The 14,785-nt window shown below is 39.0% G+C and overlaps 2 protein-coding genes across 2 annotated transcripts; both read left to right on the top strand.

Moving 5' to 3' along the window:
• Nucleotides 1–571: 571 nt before the first annotated feature.
• Nucleotides 572–7,875, top strand: LOC148161531 (uncharacterized). Its single transcript, XM_088020790.1, has 7 exons — nt 572–629; nt 949–1,111; nt 1,422–1,669; nt 2,056–2,192; nt 4,773–6,633; nt 6,697–7,740; nt 7,862–7,875. The coding sequence occupies exons 1-7, from the start codon at nt 572–574 to the stop codon at nt 7,873–7,875; spliced, it is 3,525 nt and encodes a 1,174-aa protein (XP_087876916.1).
• Nucleotides 7,876–10,175: 2,300 nt separating this feature from the next.
• On the top strand, nt 10,176–14,396 carry LOC148161530 (serine protease 27-like; the record flags this gene model as incomplete). The annotated part of the gene is made up of 5 exons (XM_088020806.1): nt 10,176–11,827; nt 12,347–12,515; nt 13,395–13,654; nt 13,822–13,955; nt 14,066–14,396. Coding segments are annotated over exons 1-5 (1,309 nt in total), but the record flags the coding sequence as incomplete, so codon positions are not given.
• Nucleotides 14,397–14,785: the final 389 nt, after the last annotated feature.

Below are 14,785 nucleotides of genomic sequence, written 5' to 3'. Positions count from 1 at the left end.
GTCCTCAGATTTATGTGTTCAACTTATGGCACACTCCATATGAGAGTAGGTAAATATTATTGAATTGTTGCTCTTTGCCCAATATTGTCATCAGAGAGAAGTGTTTGTAGCTCTTGAGTTAATTTTCTACAATTGTAGTTTCTATCATTTTCATACTGATTTGTAAGTTACTTTAAACTATCATTGTTTAGTATTTCATCAACTTCTGTGTTAGATCATGTGGAACTAATTCTTTTAATTAGTATGTATATGTGGCAGGTACGTAAAGCTACATGGTAAAGCCAGAGAGATTATATTCTTTACAAAGTGTGGGAATGGGGTATTTCATTTTCTCACTCCAAAAATGAAAGTCAATATTGAACTAAATAAAAGTTTGTTTCAATATTTAAGTTACATTTAACTTGAGTAAATATGGGAAACATTTCTTGTTGGGTGAACATAATAGAAGAAGGCACTTATCTCATAAGTAGGTATTATGATGTCAGACATTCTATATGCTATAATTTCAATCCCAACCCTGGCAACTACTCGACTAGAACCCTATCTTGCATTCACATCCACTTGAGCCAACATGAGATCTCCACTTTGCTTCTGTCAGTTTTGGGGACTGTTTTTTCACTGCTGTGGTGGTAAGTTACAGATAATTGGGATTTTTTTCTCCTCTGTTTGTGTTATTACTGGGGAAATATTTTTTATTTTCCTTAGCTTTTTAAAATATCTTCTGTTTTTCTCCTTGATGTTTATTTCATTTCTTACTTCTTATCATGTTTGTCTTTCATCTAGTCTTACATTTTGCCACTTTTATTTATGTTTCTCATTCTTCTCTATATTCTCTTATTTCACATCTTCAACAAATGAAAGTTAGGATGACAAATATCAATAATCATTCAGCAAGATGTTGTTTATCATGTTATATTTACCTCCTCTCCTCCCTATCTGGCCTTTTAGTACCCAATTCTCAAAAGCAGTGGTTAAGCTCATTGACCCCAACGGTTGCCCCATTGACAGCATCCAGCAACATCCCATGGCTAGTGTCCCTGGCTGAAAACTGCCAGGGCATTATTCTGAGTCAGTGGTGGATCCTCTCCACAGCCAGCTGTCTGAATAAACTGTAAGTACATCTAGAATCGCGATAAAGGGATCATAGTTACATATATACTTTATATTTGTTTTGTCAAAATTAATTTTATTTGCATTGGTTAGTGACGCATTCAAGGGACTTTGTTGTTGGAAAATAACATATTAAAAATGAAGCTTGGAGTTCTAAAAGTCAAATTCTATTGCAATGTAGAGCATCATTTTACAGGGATGTTAAGAGAAATTTGTTGGATTACATTAACATTTCAGGTTAAATGAAGCTAATGAAATGTTTTTCTCAGTCTAATTTCATTATGCTCTTCTGTACTTTTCTATTCCTTTAGGAAACATTTGGACTCTGACATTTCAGCAGTCATTGACCAAGAAGATATCTTACTTGGCCATACAATATGCCTGCACCCCAGTTTTGGTCCACAAGTTGGAATGGATCCAGTCAAAGGAGACATAGGAGTCATCCTGCTACAGTACCCTATCAGGGTGGGGGGAATACCACTTTATCACACTTATAACATCTTCTGGAAGAGCTGTTATAACTGCCAGTACAGACACTGCAGGGTATACCAATATCAGAGTAAGCTCAAGTGTCATGTTCTGTCATATCATAAATGTAGCTCATATAATGATATAGAAAAAACAAAGCAAAACAGTGCAAAAATAAAATAGGATGTTAAAAAATCTTGTAAATAATTAAGGCCATATTACTCCACTTCACATGGAGGAAAGAAGGAAAAGTGACAATATCATGGGTTATAATATTCTGAGGGATTTAGGAACAGCTAAAAAATACAAGAAAGTATGAAATAAGTATGTATGAGATTAGATGGAAGGAAAGGAGAAGTCAGAGTTATCTCAGTAATTTTTTGTGATTGAAAGATTGAAAGTTGTACCAACCTAGTAGTAAATCATAGGAATATAATAACCCATATCTCATAGTCCTTTCTATCTCTATTCCCTCAGACCACAATAACTTTGGAACCAGTATCAAAAAGCTGTCAGTTAAGCTGCTGGACCTCTCATTCTGCCACCATCAATATATCCACCTAACTAAAAGTAACAACTTATGCATCTGGAGTCAGCCACAAGGAGACTGCTGGGTACTTACTGTATAAGGGCAGAGTTACCATTGGGGGGAGATGTAAAAATATATGTCAAATGTAAAATGGATACAAGTTCATTTATGCAAGATGAATAAGTGCTGGAGATCTGCTGAACAACCTAGTGTATATAGTTAACAATCTTACACTGTACACTTAAGAATTTAAGAGCGTTCGATAACATGTTGACTCTTCCTCCCTTAATAAAAAAGAAAGTTTCTTTACTTTCACATGCAATCCACAGGTGTAATGTTTATGTGATTATATAATCATACATACATTATGTCAAAAAATATTCAAAGATATATTTATTCTTAAGGTCACAAATAAAGCAGGAATATTTTCATCAATGAAATTTCAGAATTAGAAAATTTGCTAAAATATATTCGAGGCAATGGGAAGAACAGGTTATCCTTGGATTGGTTTGTTAGAATACAAATAGAAGTCAGTTTTACAAATACAAACTGAGTACTTAAAAGTCTTCAGTTATGAGGTGTAATTATTATCTCACCATCCTGAAGCTACAAAAATATTGTAACTGAGTTAGAGATGAGGAGTACCTGCTACCAATATATATTTTAAAAGAGTATCATGACTTTTTTCCCAACGCTCAACCTAGAAGATATGTAGTAATATTTGTGTTATATACTACATGTAGTAATACTTAGTTTGTAACAGATAAAATTTAAGAAGTCACAAATGGCTACAAAGAAATTTAAGGCAAAAAAAGTGAGAGGCAAAAATAAAAATGTTTGAAATTTACAAATAAGGAAGATGTTAAAATTTGTAGTGGAAAAGGGATATGGGTGATATCAAATTCTTCTTAATAAACATATTGCCAAAACTTTGTCAAGCCCAAAAGACCAAAGCGTTGAAACCAATATTTGAGAAATTTGAAATTAAGAAAGACAAGGTAACCACCGCGTGGTAGATTACAAATTGATAGGGTACATAGAGGAAATAGGCCTGGTCCCAGTTCTTAGAAAATCCTGATTTTCTGGGCCCGGTCACCAGAGTTTATGTTTTGATAGGAGAGAGTAGTGCAGTAATTTAGTAAAAATATAATTTTGTTAATGTTCTTATAGAAATCTTTATTGTGAACAGTGGAGATAACAATTATATCTACATTTGGATAGAAGAAGGGCATACTTAAAATTTTGAGAGGAAAGTAGCTCTTCATAATAGAAATAAGATGTGCAAATGTAATGACCATTCAATGCATAGAAAATATTTGAGTGGTAAAATTTGTAAGGGGCACATGATGCTAAGAAAAATATTTAAAAAAAGAGAAAAGAAAATTGCTTTGGACCAATTATGAAGTAATGGTGCCTGGACTCAGTTGTAGAAGTCCTTGGAGTCACAGAAAGATTTTAATGCAAAAAAAAAAAAAAAATGTATTTTAGAAGAATCAAATATTTCCTGTTCTGGAAGGTGGAATGAAAGATGGCTTTTAAAATTAAATTCAAGAAGCCAGATTTATTTAGAAATCTAACCAACAAAGTCTATTAAAGTACCTTTGTACTCTTCACATTTATTCCCACAAAATGGTCTGGCATGAACTGCAAAAACAATAAGGAATCATTCATTCATCAAATATTGATTGCCTAAACATGATTTGGTGCTATGCTAAGATGCAGCAGTTTAAAAAAAGCATATAATTATCCTTAACCACATGAAGCTTACTCAAAAGCTAACAATTGTTTCCCAAGAAAATAATGAAGATGGGCTGTTAAAATAGGAGAAATGCAGAAGATCTTTAAAAATGTTCTATTTGACCAAAAACTTACAGCCCTTGAGAAATCAACCCAAGTTAATCCCACGAGGGAAGCCAATTCCAGGCAAAGGATACTACTGTGGAAAATTTTCCGTGAAGAATGAAACAAATATGATGGTAGCAAAATGAACAAAGGAAAAATGTTGAGCTGAGATCAGAAACTAATTAACAACACCTTTGGATTTTACTCTGAGTATCATCCTGCCTGCCAGGAGGAACAAAGCATGGAATAAGTTTGGGTATGAGAGAATAGCAGAAATGACGATGGTTTGAAAATAAATGAGGACAACTTGAACCAGAGTAATGACGTGGAGTGATAAGGATAAACACAGTCATTACATATGATTGTGTAAGTTTGCCCTGCCTAGAAATACTCAGCAAAGGGAATAAGTGATATCCAAATAAAGAATGTTGAATATGTAATTGCTATTTAGAACGTGGGAGTTTTCTCTAAATATCCTTTGTAATTTAGTTTTTCTCCTTTAAATGGAGTTACAATTATGTGTGTGTAAGTTATTCTGGAGCTTTATGAAGTATGTACCAGGTAACATTTATTATTTTTCACCATGTCATATGGATATATGCAGAAAAATATATAAATCTTATCTATTTCAATGTATTTATTGATAATATGTATATAATATACAGATATTATTTATGACAAAAGTGTAGCCATACATTTTATAATTTATATATTATATATTTACATATAACTTATGTTACATATATTTAATATATTCTTACGATTTATGTTTGTCTGCCCGTTTGTCCCACATAAATACGGCTTATCTTTTTTCCTCATTCAGGTACAGCAGGGTAGTCCTGTTCTCTGCCTCTGTGGCAACCACTGGGAACTGGTAGGCCTGGTCAGTGAATCCTCAATGGCCTGTTATGACCCTGTTCTTGTCATCAAGACAGCCCCATATTTATCTTGGGTGAAATGGCTTATCAAGACATCTCAGAAGCCACTGGATCCTATTTTTTCCCTACCCTGCAATTTTACTCCTGGGGTAGAACATCGTCCACAAGACAGGCTTAGCCTGAGCAGGGGTACTGCCATTTTGACCTCCCACAGACTCTCTGTACAGTCACGGAAGAGAAGATTAGGCACTTTCCCACTGAACAGACAGCACCGGAATCCTCCTCCAGTATTTTTTCGTTTAAATAATAGAGACTCTTTTCCTGGCAGTAGACAGTTACACCTTCAAGCTAGTCAGCTCTCCTCAACTAGCAAATTCCCAATGATACAATCTTGGACGTCTCTTGTTACCAAACAGCGGGATCCTTCTGATATTTCTGAGCCCTGGAATACCCCAATAGCTGGTACTTCTGAAACTTTGGTTCTTTCTGGACCCCCAAAGACTCCAACACCTGATAAATCTATACCCTGGGGCCTTCCTCAGAAAGATACAATGAAATATCAATACCAAACGATGACCAATTCAGTAAACCCCTGGGTTAATCCTTTAGCTGGTATCATTGGGCTTCATACTCTACCATTAGTTAGTTCTGCTATAACCTGGGTTTTGTTTTCAAGTGGCATAGATGGATCCCACCTTCTTTCTGGGGTTAATACTGTACAGTTTCAAGTTCAGTCTAGTAAGGTTCCTTTCCATGGTCAACTTCTAGCTAGACCCTGGCTAGAAATTACCCCTGACATTGGACCTTGGACACATTCTGTACCTGATAAAACTGGAACAGTGATGCAGATACAATCAAGTGAAGAGAATATTGGAAGCCAAATACACCATGTAGTCGGTAGAGTTCACACTGCTTTTAAACCAGTAACTTATAACTTGAATGCATGGGTTCCTTTAACAGTTAATAAAAATGAATTCTGGACTCATTCCACGCTAAATGCAGATGGATCTCAGTATCCTACAGTAACTCTTACGTTGGAACCCTGGTTTCAGTCAGTCTTAAATTTAGATGGATCCCAAGAACTTACAGAAAAGACTAATGAATACTGGATTCTTCCTGAATCTAAGTCAGCTCAATTGTGGACTTCTTCAGCACTTAATATGCCTTTCACTTGGATACCATCTGCAAGAAACACTATTAAGTCTTGGGCACAATATAATACCAGTCTGAGCAAAGCCTCAAGTCAAATGGAGAGAATAAGTCCATGGAGTAAACGTGAATCTTTTATGGTCAAACCCCAGATTCAAACTGCAGATACAACCTGGTTTTTGACACATATTATTACAAATGTAATTAAGCCTTTTTTTCAGTCTAAAGCTGATACAACCAGGCCCTGGAGTAAACCTGAAGCTGCCATAACCCAAACCTGGACCCAGCCAGAAACCCAGGCAAGAAAACCACTGACTCAGCTGAAAGCAGAAATCAGACCATGGTTACAGATTAAAACTGAAAGAATCAGACGCTGGATTCAGCCTAAGTTTCAAATAGTCAGACCTAGAGCCCAGACTGAAAATGGTAAAGACAAACATTGGACCCAGTCAGAAGCACATATAATTAGATCCGTGACACACACTGAAATTGAAACCTTCAGACTTGGGAACAGGCCTAAAGCTGGTACAGCCAGATCCTGGTTTTGGACTCAGTCTAATCAAATGAGAGCAAGGTCTCAGCCAGACTTGCAAACACTCTACCCTTGGACTCAGCCTGAAGTTGACATAGTGAGACCATGGACTCAGTCAAAAGCTAGTAGCATCCAACCATGGATGAAGCCTGAAGCATTGACATTCAGAATCTGGAGGCAGTTTAAAGTTAATACAATTACACCCTGGACAGGGCCTGAAGCTGATATAGCTAGACTTTGGTTGCAAATACAAACCAATACATTCAGAACATGGAACCAACTTGAATCTCAGACAACCATTTCCTGGTCTGAGCTTGAAGCTGATAGAGTCAGACCCTGGTTGTATACTCAAATGCATACATTCAAACCTTGGATTGAGACAGAATTTCAAACAGCCCATTCCTGGACCCAACCTGAAGGTGATATACCCAGGCTTAGGACTAAATCTGAGGCTGACAGTGTCAGACATTGGTTCCAGACTCAAGTGGAGACACCCACAATGTGGACAGAGCCAGTATCCCAAGTAGCCCACCACTGGATACAGTCCAAAACAGAAATAGTTAGGCCCTGGAACCAACCTGTGGCAGACAAGCTAAGAGCCTGGATACAACATGACATTTACACTGTAAGGCCCTGGGATGAGCTTGAAGGTGATAAGGTTAGATTCTGGACACAATCTGAATCTCACATAAGACGTCGGATTCAGCCAGATGTGGGTATAATCAATCCCAGGGCACAAAATGAAGCTGATACATCAACACCATGGGCATGGGGACAGGCTGAGACTCCAGAAGTTAATCCCTGGGCACAGTCTGAAACCGAAGCAGTTATACTCTCAAAACAGGGAGAAGCTTCAGCAATTAATCACCGGACAGATATTTTAGCTGATACTGTCACAACATGGGCAAAGACTGAATTTCCAGGACAAAGGCTCTTGATGTATCCTTTGTCTCGTATAGTCACACAGTGGACTCAGCCTGAACTGCCAGTGGCAAATCTCTGGACACAACCTGAAAATGTTACAGTCACACCTTGGATCCAGGATGAATCTCTTGCAGTAAATACCTGGACACAGACTGAAAATAACACAGTCATACCATGGACTCAGAATGAATCCCCAGAAGAAAATACCTGGACAGAGGCTGTTTCTGAAACAGCCATACCATGGACCATGGGATTTTTTCCAACCATGAAGCCCTGGATAGAGACTAAATTTGATAAAGTCACACCAGGCACCAAATCTCAATTTTCAGAAGTAAAACTTTGGACACAACAGTTGCCCAAAACATTGGACACTGAAACTGGTACCGTCAAAAGGTGGACTCAGTCTGAATCTCCACCCTTAATTCCCAGGACAGAAGCTATAGCTTCCATAGTCCCATTATGGACCCAGGCTGAATCTCTAGCTGTAAATCAGTGGACACAACCTATAGCTTATAGAGTCACAGAATGGACACAGACTAAATCTCCATCAGTAAATACTTGGACTCAGGTTCAATTTCTGGCAGTAAATCCATGGACACAGTCTGAATCAGAGTACAAATCTCCAGCCCTAAAACAGTCAGTTGAGCCTGAGGCTAGTATAGTCATATTGTGGACTCAGACTGAATCTCCAGAAGTAAATCCTTGGATAGAGCCTGTAGCTTCCTTAGTCATGCCATGGACACAAGCTGAATATCCAGCAGTAAGTTCATTGACACAGGCTGTAGCTGATACAATTATCCTGTGGCCTCAGGCCGAATCCCAAGCATTAAATCCCTGGACAAAGTCTGTAGCAGATACAGTCACAGTGTGGGTCCTGGATGAATCTTCAAGAGCAAAACCTTGGACACAGATATTAACTTCATCAGATATATTTTGGACCCAAGCCAAAACAGTAATTCCTTGGTCTACTTTTGAAATATTCCCACAATTCACCCTTATTCAATCTGTAGTGGTTAAAACTTGGACACAATTTGAGAGTGACACAGTCACAGCCCTAACTCAGGGTCAGGCTCTTGCTGTGAATCCCTGGACAGAGATTATCACTTCCAGAGTCACACCATGGGTCCAAGCTGAATTTCCAGCAGTAAATCCCTGGACAGAGGCTGTTGCTTCCAGAGTCACATCATGGACCCAAGCTATATCTGTAGCAGTAAATCCAGGGACAGAAGCTGTCACTTTGAGAGACATACCATGGATCCAAGTAGTATTTCCAGTAGCAGTAAATACCTGGACAGAGGCTGTCACTTCCAGAGTCTTTCCAGGGACCCAAGCTGTACTTCCAGTAGTAAATCCCTGGACAGGCACTGGTGCATCCAGAGTCATTCCATGGACACAAGGTGTACCTCCAGCAGTAAATCCCTGGACAGAGGCTGGTGCATCCAGAGTCACATCATGGAGCAAAGCTCTTCCTCCAGCAATAAATCCCTGGACAGAGGCTGGTACATCCAGAGTCACATCATGGACCCAAGCTGTATCTCCAGAAGGAAATCCCTGGACAGACGCCGGCGCATCCAGAGTCATGCCATGGACCCAAGCTGCACCTCCAGGAATAAATCCCTGGACAGAAGCTGATGCATCCAAAGTCACTCCATGGACCCAAGCTATCCCTTCAGAAGTAAATCCCTGGACAGAGGCTGGTGCATCCAGAGTCACTCCATGGACCCAAGCTGTACCTCCAGCAGTAAATCCCTGGACAGACACTGATACACCCAGAGTCACATCATGGACTCAAGCTGTACCTCCAGCAGTAAATCCCTGGACAGAGGCTCTTGCTTCCAGAGTCATGTCATGGAACCAAGGTGTGTTTCCAGCAGTAAATCCCTGGACAGTGACACTTGTTTCTACCGTCACAACATGGACCCAGGCCTCCTCTCTTCTAAATCCTTTGACAGACACTAAAGCTTCTACAGTGAAAATATGGACTCATAATGAATATTCATTAGTAAAATCCTGGACACATTCTGCAATGTCCACAATTATATCCTGGACTCAGTCTGAATATCAAGCAGTAAATTCTTATATACCGAGTGTAACTGATACGGTCATATTTTGGACTGTACTTATATCTGAGTCTAAGAAATCATGGATACTGCCTGAAGCTGGTGTATTCAGTATTTCATTGCATCCTCAAAGTGATTCTACTCAATCCTTGATTCAAGGAGAAAATCAAGCATCTCTTCTGTCGACACATCCTGGAATTAATAATGTTAATACATGGCCTTTGCCAGAATTTGAAACACTGGTATCATGGAGAGTGCCTTTGTCACAGGCAGCCACACTCTTACCCCTATCTGAAACTGATATTAGCCGATATTGGTTTAAAACTGAAACAGAAAGAGTAAGTACCTCGGCCTGCTCAAAACTTCAAACAGTGAGAACTTTGACCCAGTTTGAAACTGATAGATTTGAGCCCTTGGCCCAACATGAAACTCCTACAGTCATACCATGGATTCCAACAAAAACTGGTATATCCCACCCCTGGAATAAGTCTGAAAAAGACAAAGTAAGAACCTGGACCCTTTCTGGAGGTGATGCCTTGCGACCATGGTTTCACAGTGAAGCTAGTATATTCAACCTCTGGATCCAGTCTAAAAGCAGTACAGTCACACCCTGGACCAAGCCTGGGTCTCAGTCAGTCAGTATCTGGACTGAAAGAAATACAGGCACATTTTGGTACCTGACTCAAAATGATGCAGTTAGGCCTTGGTCCCATCTTGAATCTCAAATGACATCTTCTGGGACCCAAAATGGTATAAGTAGCTCTTGGACTCAGTATGAAACTAGTACAGTCAGATCCTGGACCAAGCTTGAAATCAGTACAGTGCAACCCTGGATTCAGGTTGAAACTGCTACAATTAGATCACGGACCCAGTCTGAAAATATAGAAATATACCCCCTGACCCAGTTAGAAGCTGGTACAGTAATAAGACACTGGTTCCAGACTAAACTGGATTCAATAAAACCTTGGAACCAGCCTGAAGCCAATACAATTAGATCATGGACTCAACCTGAAACTGAAACAATCCAAATTTGGACCCAGACAGAGGGCAAAGTAGTAAAACCTCCAACTTCATTGGAACTTGATACAATTACATCTTGGTTACAGACTCACAGTGATACATTTCAACCCTGGATTAAATCTGACTCCCAATCTGTCAGTCCCTGGAGTCAGGCTGACGGTATAAATCACCCCTGGATTCAGCAAAGAGGTACTGTGAATCAACCCTACTCAGAAATCCAAACAGTCAGACCCTGGATGAAGCTAGATGCTGATGCACTTAGATCTTGGTTCTACATTCCAATGAATAAAGTCAGACCATCGACCAATTCCGAATCTCAGATCTTCAGCTCCGGGTTGCAGCCTGAAGTTGGTATGTTTCACCCTTGGATCCATCCTGAAACCCAAGCAGTGAGATCCGGGGCCCACCCTGAAACTGGTATGATTGCATCATTTGCTATTCAGAAACATGACAAAGTCAGAACATGGATCCATACTGAAGTAGAAATCAGACCTGACAGGCATTATAAGCCGATAGAATTATATCATTTGTTCCTTCTGAGGTTGAGCCAGATAGAGCAACTCCCTTAACTAGCCATTTCAGTTCCTGGTCTAAACATGTACCTTTTTTAACCAATAGAAATAATTCCTTCCCCACATCAGTATTTTATAGCTTTGTCAACTGAGATAGGTACAACAGAAAGCCAATATCAAATCAATTCTCTCCGTTTGAGTGAGCTCACAAACATTCCCTTTCTTTTCTTCCCCTTGCAAGTACTTGGCTTCCTGAAAGACTTCATTACCCGAAGGTTGTCAAATTCCAAATTACAAAAACAAATGGAAGCCCTGATGTAACATCTACATCTCTTAGCCCCCTCTCTCCATCATTTTCCTTTCTTATTCCTTGTTCTCTCCCATCACCATGTGCATTGCCCCATTCCTATTTGGTCATTTCTTCTGGTATATTGCCTTTATTCTATATTTTCCCTTCTTGCTCCATTCTTTCTCCAGCAGCCTTCTCTCCTGTTCTCCTGCCTTAGCCTCCTCTTCTGATAGCTCTGTCAAGGAACTGTCTTCCTTAAAATTTACTGAAGAGAACATTCTTTCTCATACTTTTTCATATCTGCTTGCTGCTCCAGCCACCCTTTTAAGAAAAGAACCTTCTCTGATGCCTGGGTCTCAATCTGGAACCAAGTCTCATCAGCCTGAACAAGATCCTCTCAAGTATTCACAACTCAACGTTTCTTTGGCTGAGTGTCACCTAGGTGTGGCCTGGAAAGGGAGTGTCCAGGCTTTCTGGCTCTTCAAGACAGCTGTTATTTCTCATGAAGCCACAGGCAAGTTCAGTGTAGTCATCTATTTGAGTTATTATCCTTAGCACCAAGGTCTTTGTTAGAGCCTAATTACAAGAGTTTCTCTATAGGTCAGAAGTCATGCCCTCATACTTGGGCAGGACATAATTCAAACCATTATTTAGATCAGAGAATGGGGAATGGATTACAAAATCTTAACAGATATGTACATATTCAGAGAAGACCAATTTTGCTAGAAACAGTTTTTTTATAAGTGTAGTTCCTTTCAGAGCATATTATAAAAATGCTTTTAGTGCTTAGAAATGGTTTACTGTTCTATTTGAGGAGTGAATAGACATATGTTATTTTCAGAGAGGTGTATTCAGACAATCTCTATTCCCATACCCAACTATATAGGGTTAAAATTTATATTTCCAAGCACTTTCCTAAAGTTGAAAATTTACAAGCACTTTGATAAAGTCAAAAAATAGGAAATCAAACTGTTCAGGTAAAGGAGGTAATAATACTTCCTTCACCTATTGAAAATATGGATTCCTTCTGCAGAGTGTGGATTACGACCTGGCCTTGTGCCCCACTGTCCCAACTGCTGGGAGGCAGACGTGGGTGAATTTCCTTGGATGGTTTCCGTGCAACTCTCTTTCTCCCATTTCTGTGCTGGCTCTGTACTGAATGAACAGTGGATCCTTACCTCAGCTAGATGTGCAAATTTCATGTAAGTCTGAGTATGTCCTTTCAAGATTCTTTAAAGATGGTACATATTCTTTGTTACAGAAATCAAATTTTGTGTATCTTCTTGCAGTAGTCACATCTGTTACATTTTCTTAACTAAAGAGAAAGCATCTCTACTTGTATCTTGTCATATCTCAAGTATCCATAAATGGGTGCTTTACCTGTTTTTCAGAGATAATTTCAGGATCCAAATCAATAGAACTGTTAAAAGATACCCTATTTTTGTATAATTTTACCTATAATAAAATGATGGAAAGTTTAAATAGTAAGGTTCACAGTTTTCCACTTTCTGACTTCAACCATGTTATCTCTTAAATATATGGATCTGTAGAAGAATTATAACTCTTTGAAAAATATCCTTTTGAGCATAGTTTTATTTCTTCTTTTAGCATAGTGAAGTAAGTCTTTGGACAAACAAGGAAAACAAAGCCCCCAGAAAGGGAATAACTGTCCAAAGTTATTTATATTATTACTATACAATATTTCAACTCCTAACTTCCAAAATGTATTTCACTAAGTGTTTTTTTTTTATTATGTTATGTTAGTCACCATACAGTACATCATTAGTTTTTGGTGTATTTCACTATTTGGTGTATTTGGTGTATTTTACTTTCACGATAAATATTAGGATGCCTAATAATTCAAGTTAGGAATTTTCAACAATTAAATGGTTTGCATTGTAAAACTTACCTCCTCATTTCTGAAGGTGTCTAAGCATAGTGTTCCTAATAAGACAGAAGTAGTGAAGGGAATAGTAGTACTTTCATGCTCACCTGGACTTTATTTTATTCATGTTATCTCTAGAGTTCTTTTCCACATTGAAATATGTAATAATAAAATGCTTGATAAATTTCCCTCCCAGAAAAAACTCAGAAGCACTAGCCCTGGTCCAAGTGGGGCTTACTGATCTTCAGGAGCCTGCTCAAGCTCAAACTGTAGGCATTCACCGTGCCATGCCCTACCTAGGTCCCAAGGGACCTTTGGGTCCTGGGCTGATCTTCCTGAAACAGCCCCTACATTTTCAACCCTTGGTGCTTCCTATCTGTCTAGAGGAGAACCTGGAGCAAGAGAAAAATATACAGCTGTATGACTGCTGGCTACCCAGTTGGTCCCTCATGAGAGGTGAGTAATGCAGCATATTTACATGAGCATAAGTATGATATATTTGAAAAGAAGGAGTAGTATGCTTTCATGTAATAGAAGGTTTGTGATTATCTTTTCCTTCAGCCATATTTCTCCCTCTAACTAGGGTAAAACTAAAATCCTCTCTGTTCTCCCTTTTCCACTAGGAAGTCCTGGAATTCTGCAGAAAAGGCATCTAAAAATACTGCAAGTCAGCACATGTGCCCAGTTTTGGCCCAAGCTGAATGAGTTCACTTTCTGTGTGGAAGCCAAGCAAGCTCTTGGCGAGACTGGCTGTAAGGTGATACAGTTGAGGGGTGTGGAAAGCAAAAGTTACTTCTTCAAAACCAGAAGTTACTTCCTAGCCTCCTTTAAAGTGTACATGGGCATTTTGCTCTTTGTTTCTTGCAGGGTGACTTAGGGGCACCTCTGGTATGCCATCTACAACAAAAGAACACATGGGTGCAGGTGGGAATTTTGAGTCACTTCGATGAACATTGCACAAAGCCCTACGTCTTCAGCCAAGTGAGCCCTTTCCTTTTTTGGCTTCAGGGAGTTACACGGCCCAGCCATGCACCATGGTCCCAGCAAGGGGCCATGACTACCTCTGCTTCCATCTCCCTTTCAGTCTCTACCTCTACAAACAACTCAGCTTTTACTGCCACTCCTGCTTCTGTTCGGCCACAGTTCATCTCTCTGCCACAGCCTCAGAGTAAGGCCCAAGAAAATGGTAGTCAGGGAGGTATGAAAAAAAAATGAAGAGAAAAGGATAATGGAAATAGAAAAGGAGGGGGAGAGTTTTTTCCCAGAGAAATGCATGAGTTTTTAATACCAAATATTAGGAATCATTAACCTTATGACTTCCAAAGGTATTTCATCCTTGGTGTATTATTTAACTGCCATAATATTTCTTTCTGATACAGATGACGTGATTATAATAATTTTCTTATTTACTGTGATACCCATAGAACTAGAATGGTTTAATCACATTATCAGTATAGAAAGAGGGAACAAGGTTAGCATAGACACTCAAACTTTTTATTCTTCTCACGTGAACGTCTTTACTACCACAGAATCTTAACAAAAGTTATGTCAGAATTTTAAGTTGAGAATATACTTTCTTGGTAGAAA

Source organism: Eumetopias jubatus, unplaced genomic scaffold, assembly GCF_037043125.1.
Source record: "Eumetopias jubatus isolate StellerSeaLion01/CBP00866 unplaced genomic scaffold, mEumJub1_p1.0 scaffold_172, whole genome shotgun sequence".
Taxonomy (NCBI): domain Eukaryota; kingdom Metazoa; phylum Chordata; class Mammalia; order Carnivora; family Otariidae; genus Eumetopias; species Eumetopias jubatus.
Note: the sequence above shows the minus strand (reverse complement) of the source record. Positions and strands in the feature narration are given on the sequence as shown.

Excerpts from the sequence above, each read along its gene's own strand:
- LOC148161531 (XM_088020790.1), top strand. The coding sequence starts at position 572 with ATGAGATCTCCACTTTGCTTCTGTCAGTTTTGGGGACTGTTTTTTCAC. Across the intron at positions 630-948 it reads GTTTTTTCACTGCTGTGGTG|TACCCAATTCTCAAAAGCAG; the intron begins GTAAGTTACAGA and ends CTGGCCTTTTAG. Across the intron at positions 1,112-1,421 it reads GCCAGCTGTCTGAATAAACT|GAAACATTTGGACTCTGACA; the intron begins GTAAGTACATCT and ends CTATTCCTTTAG.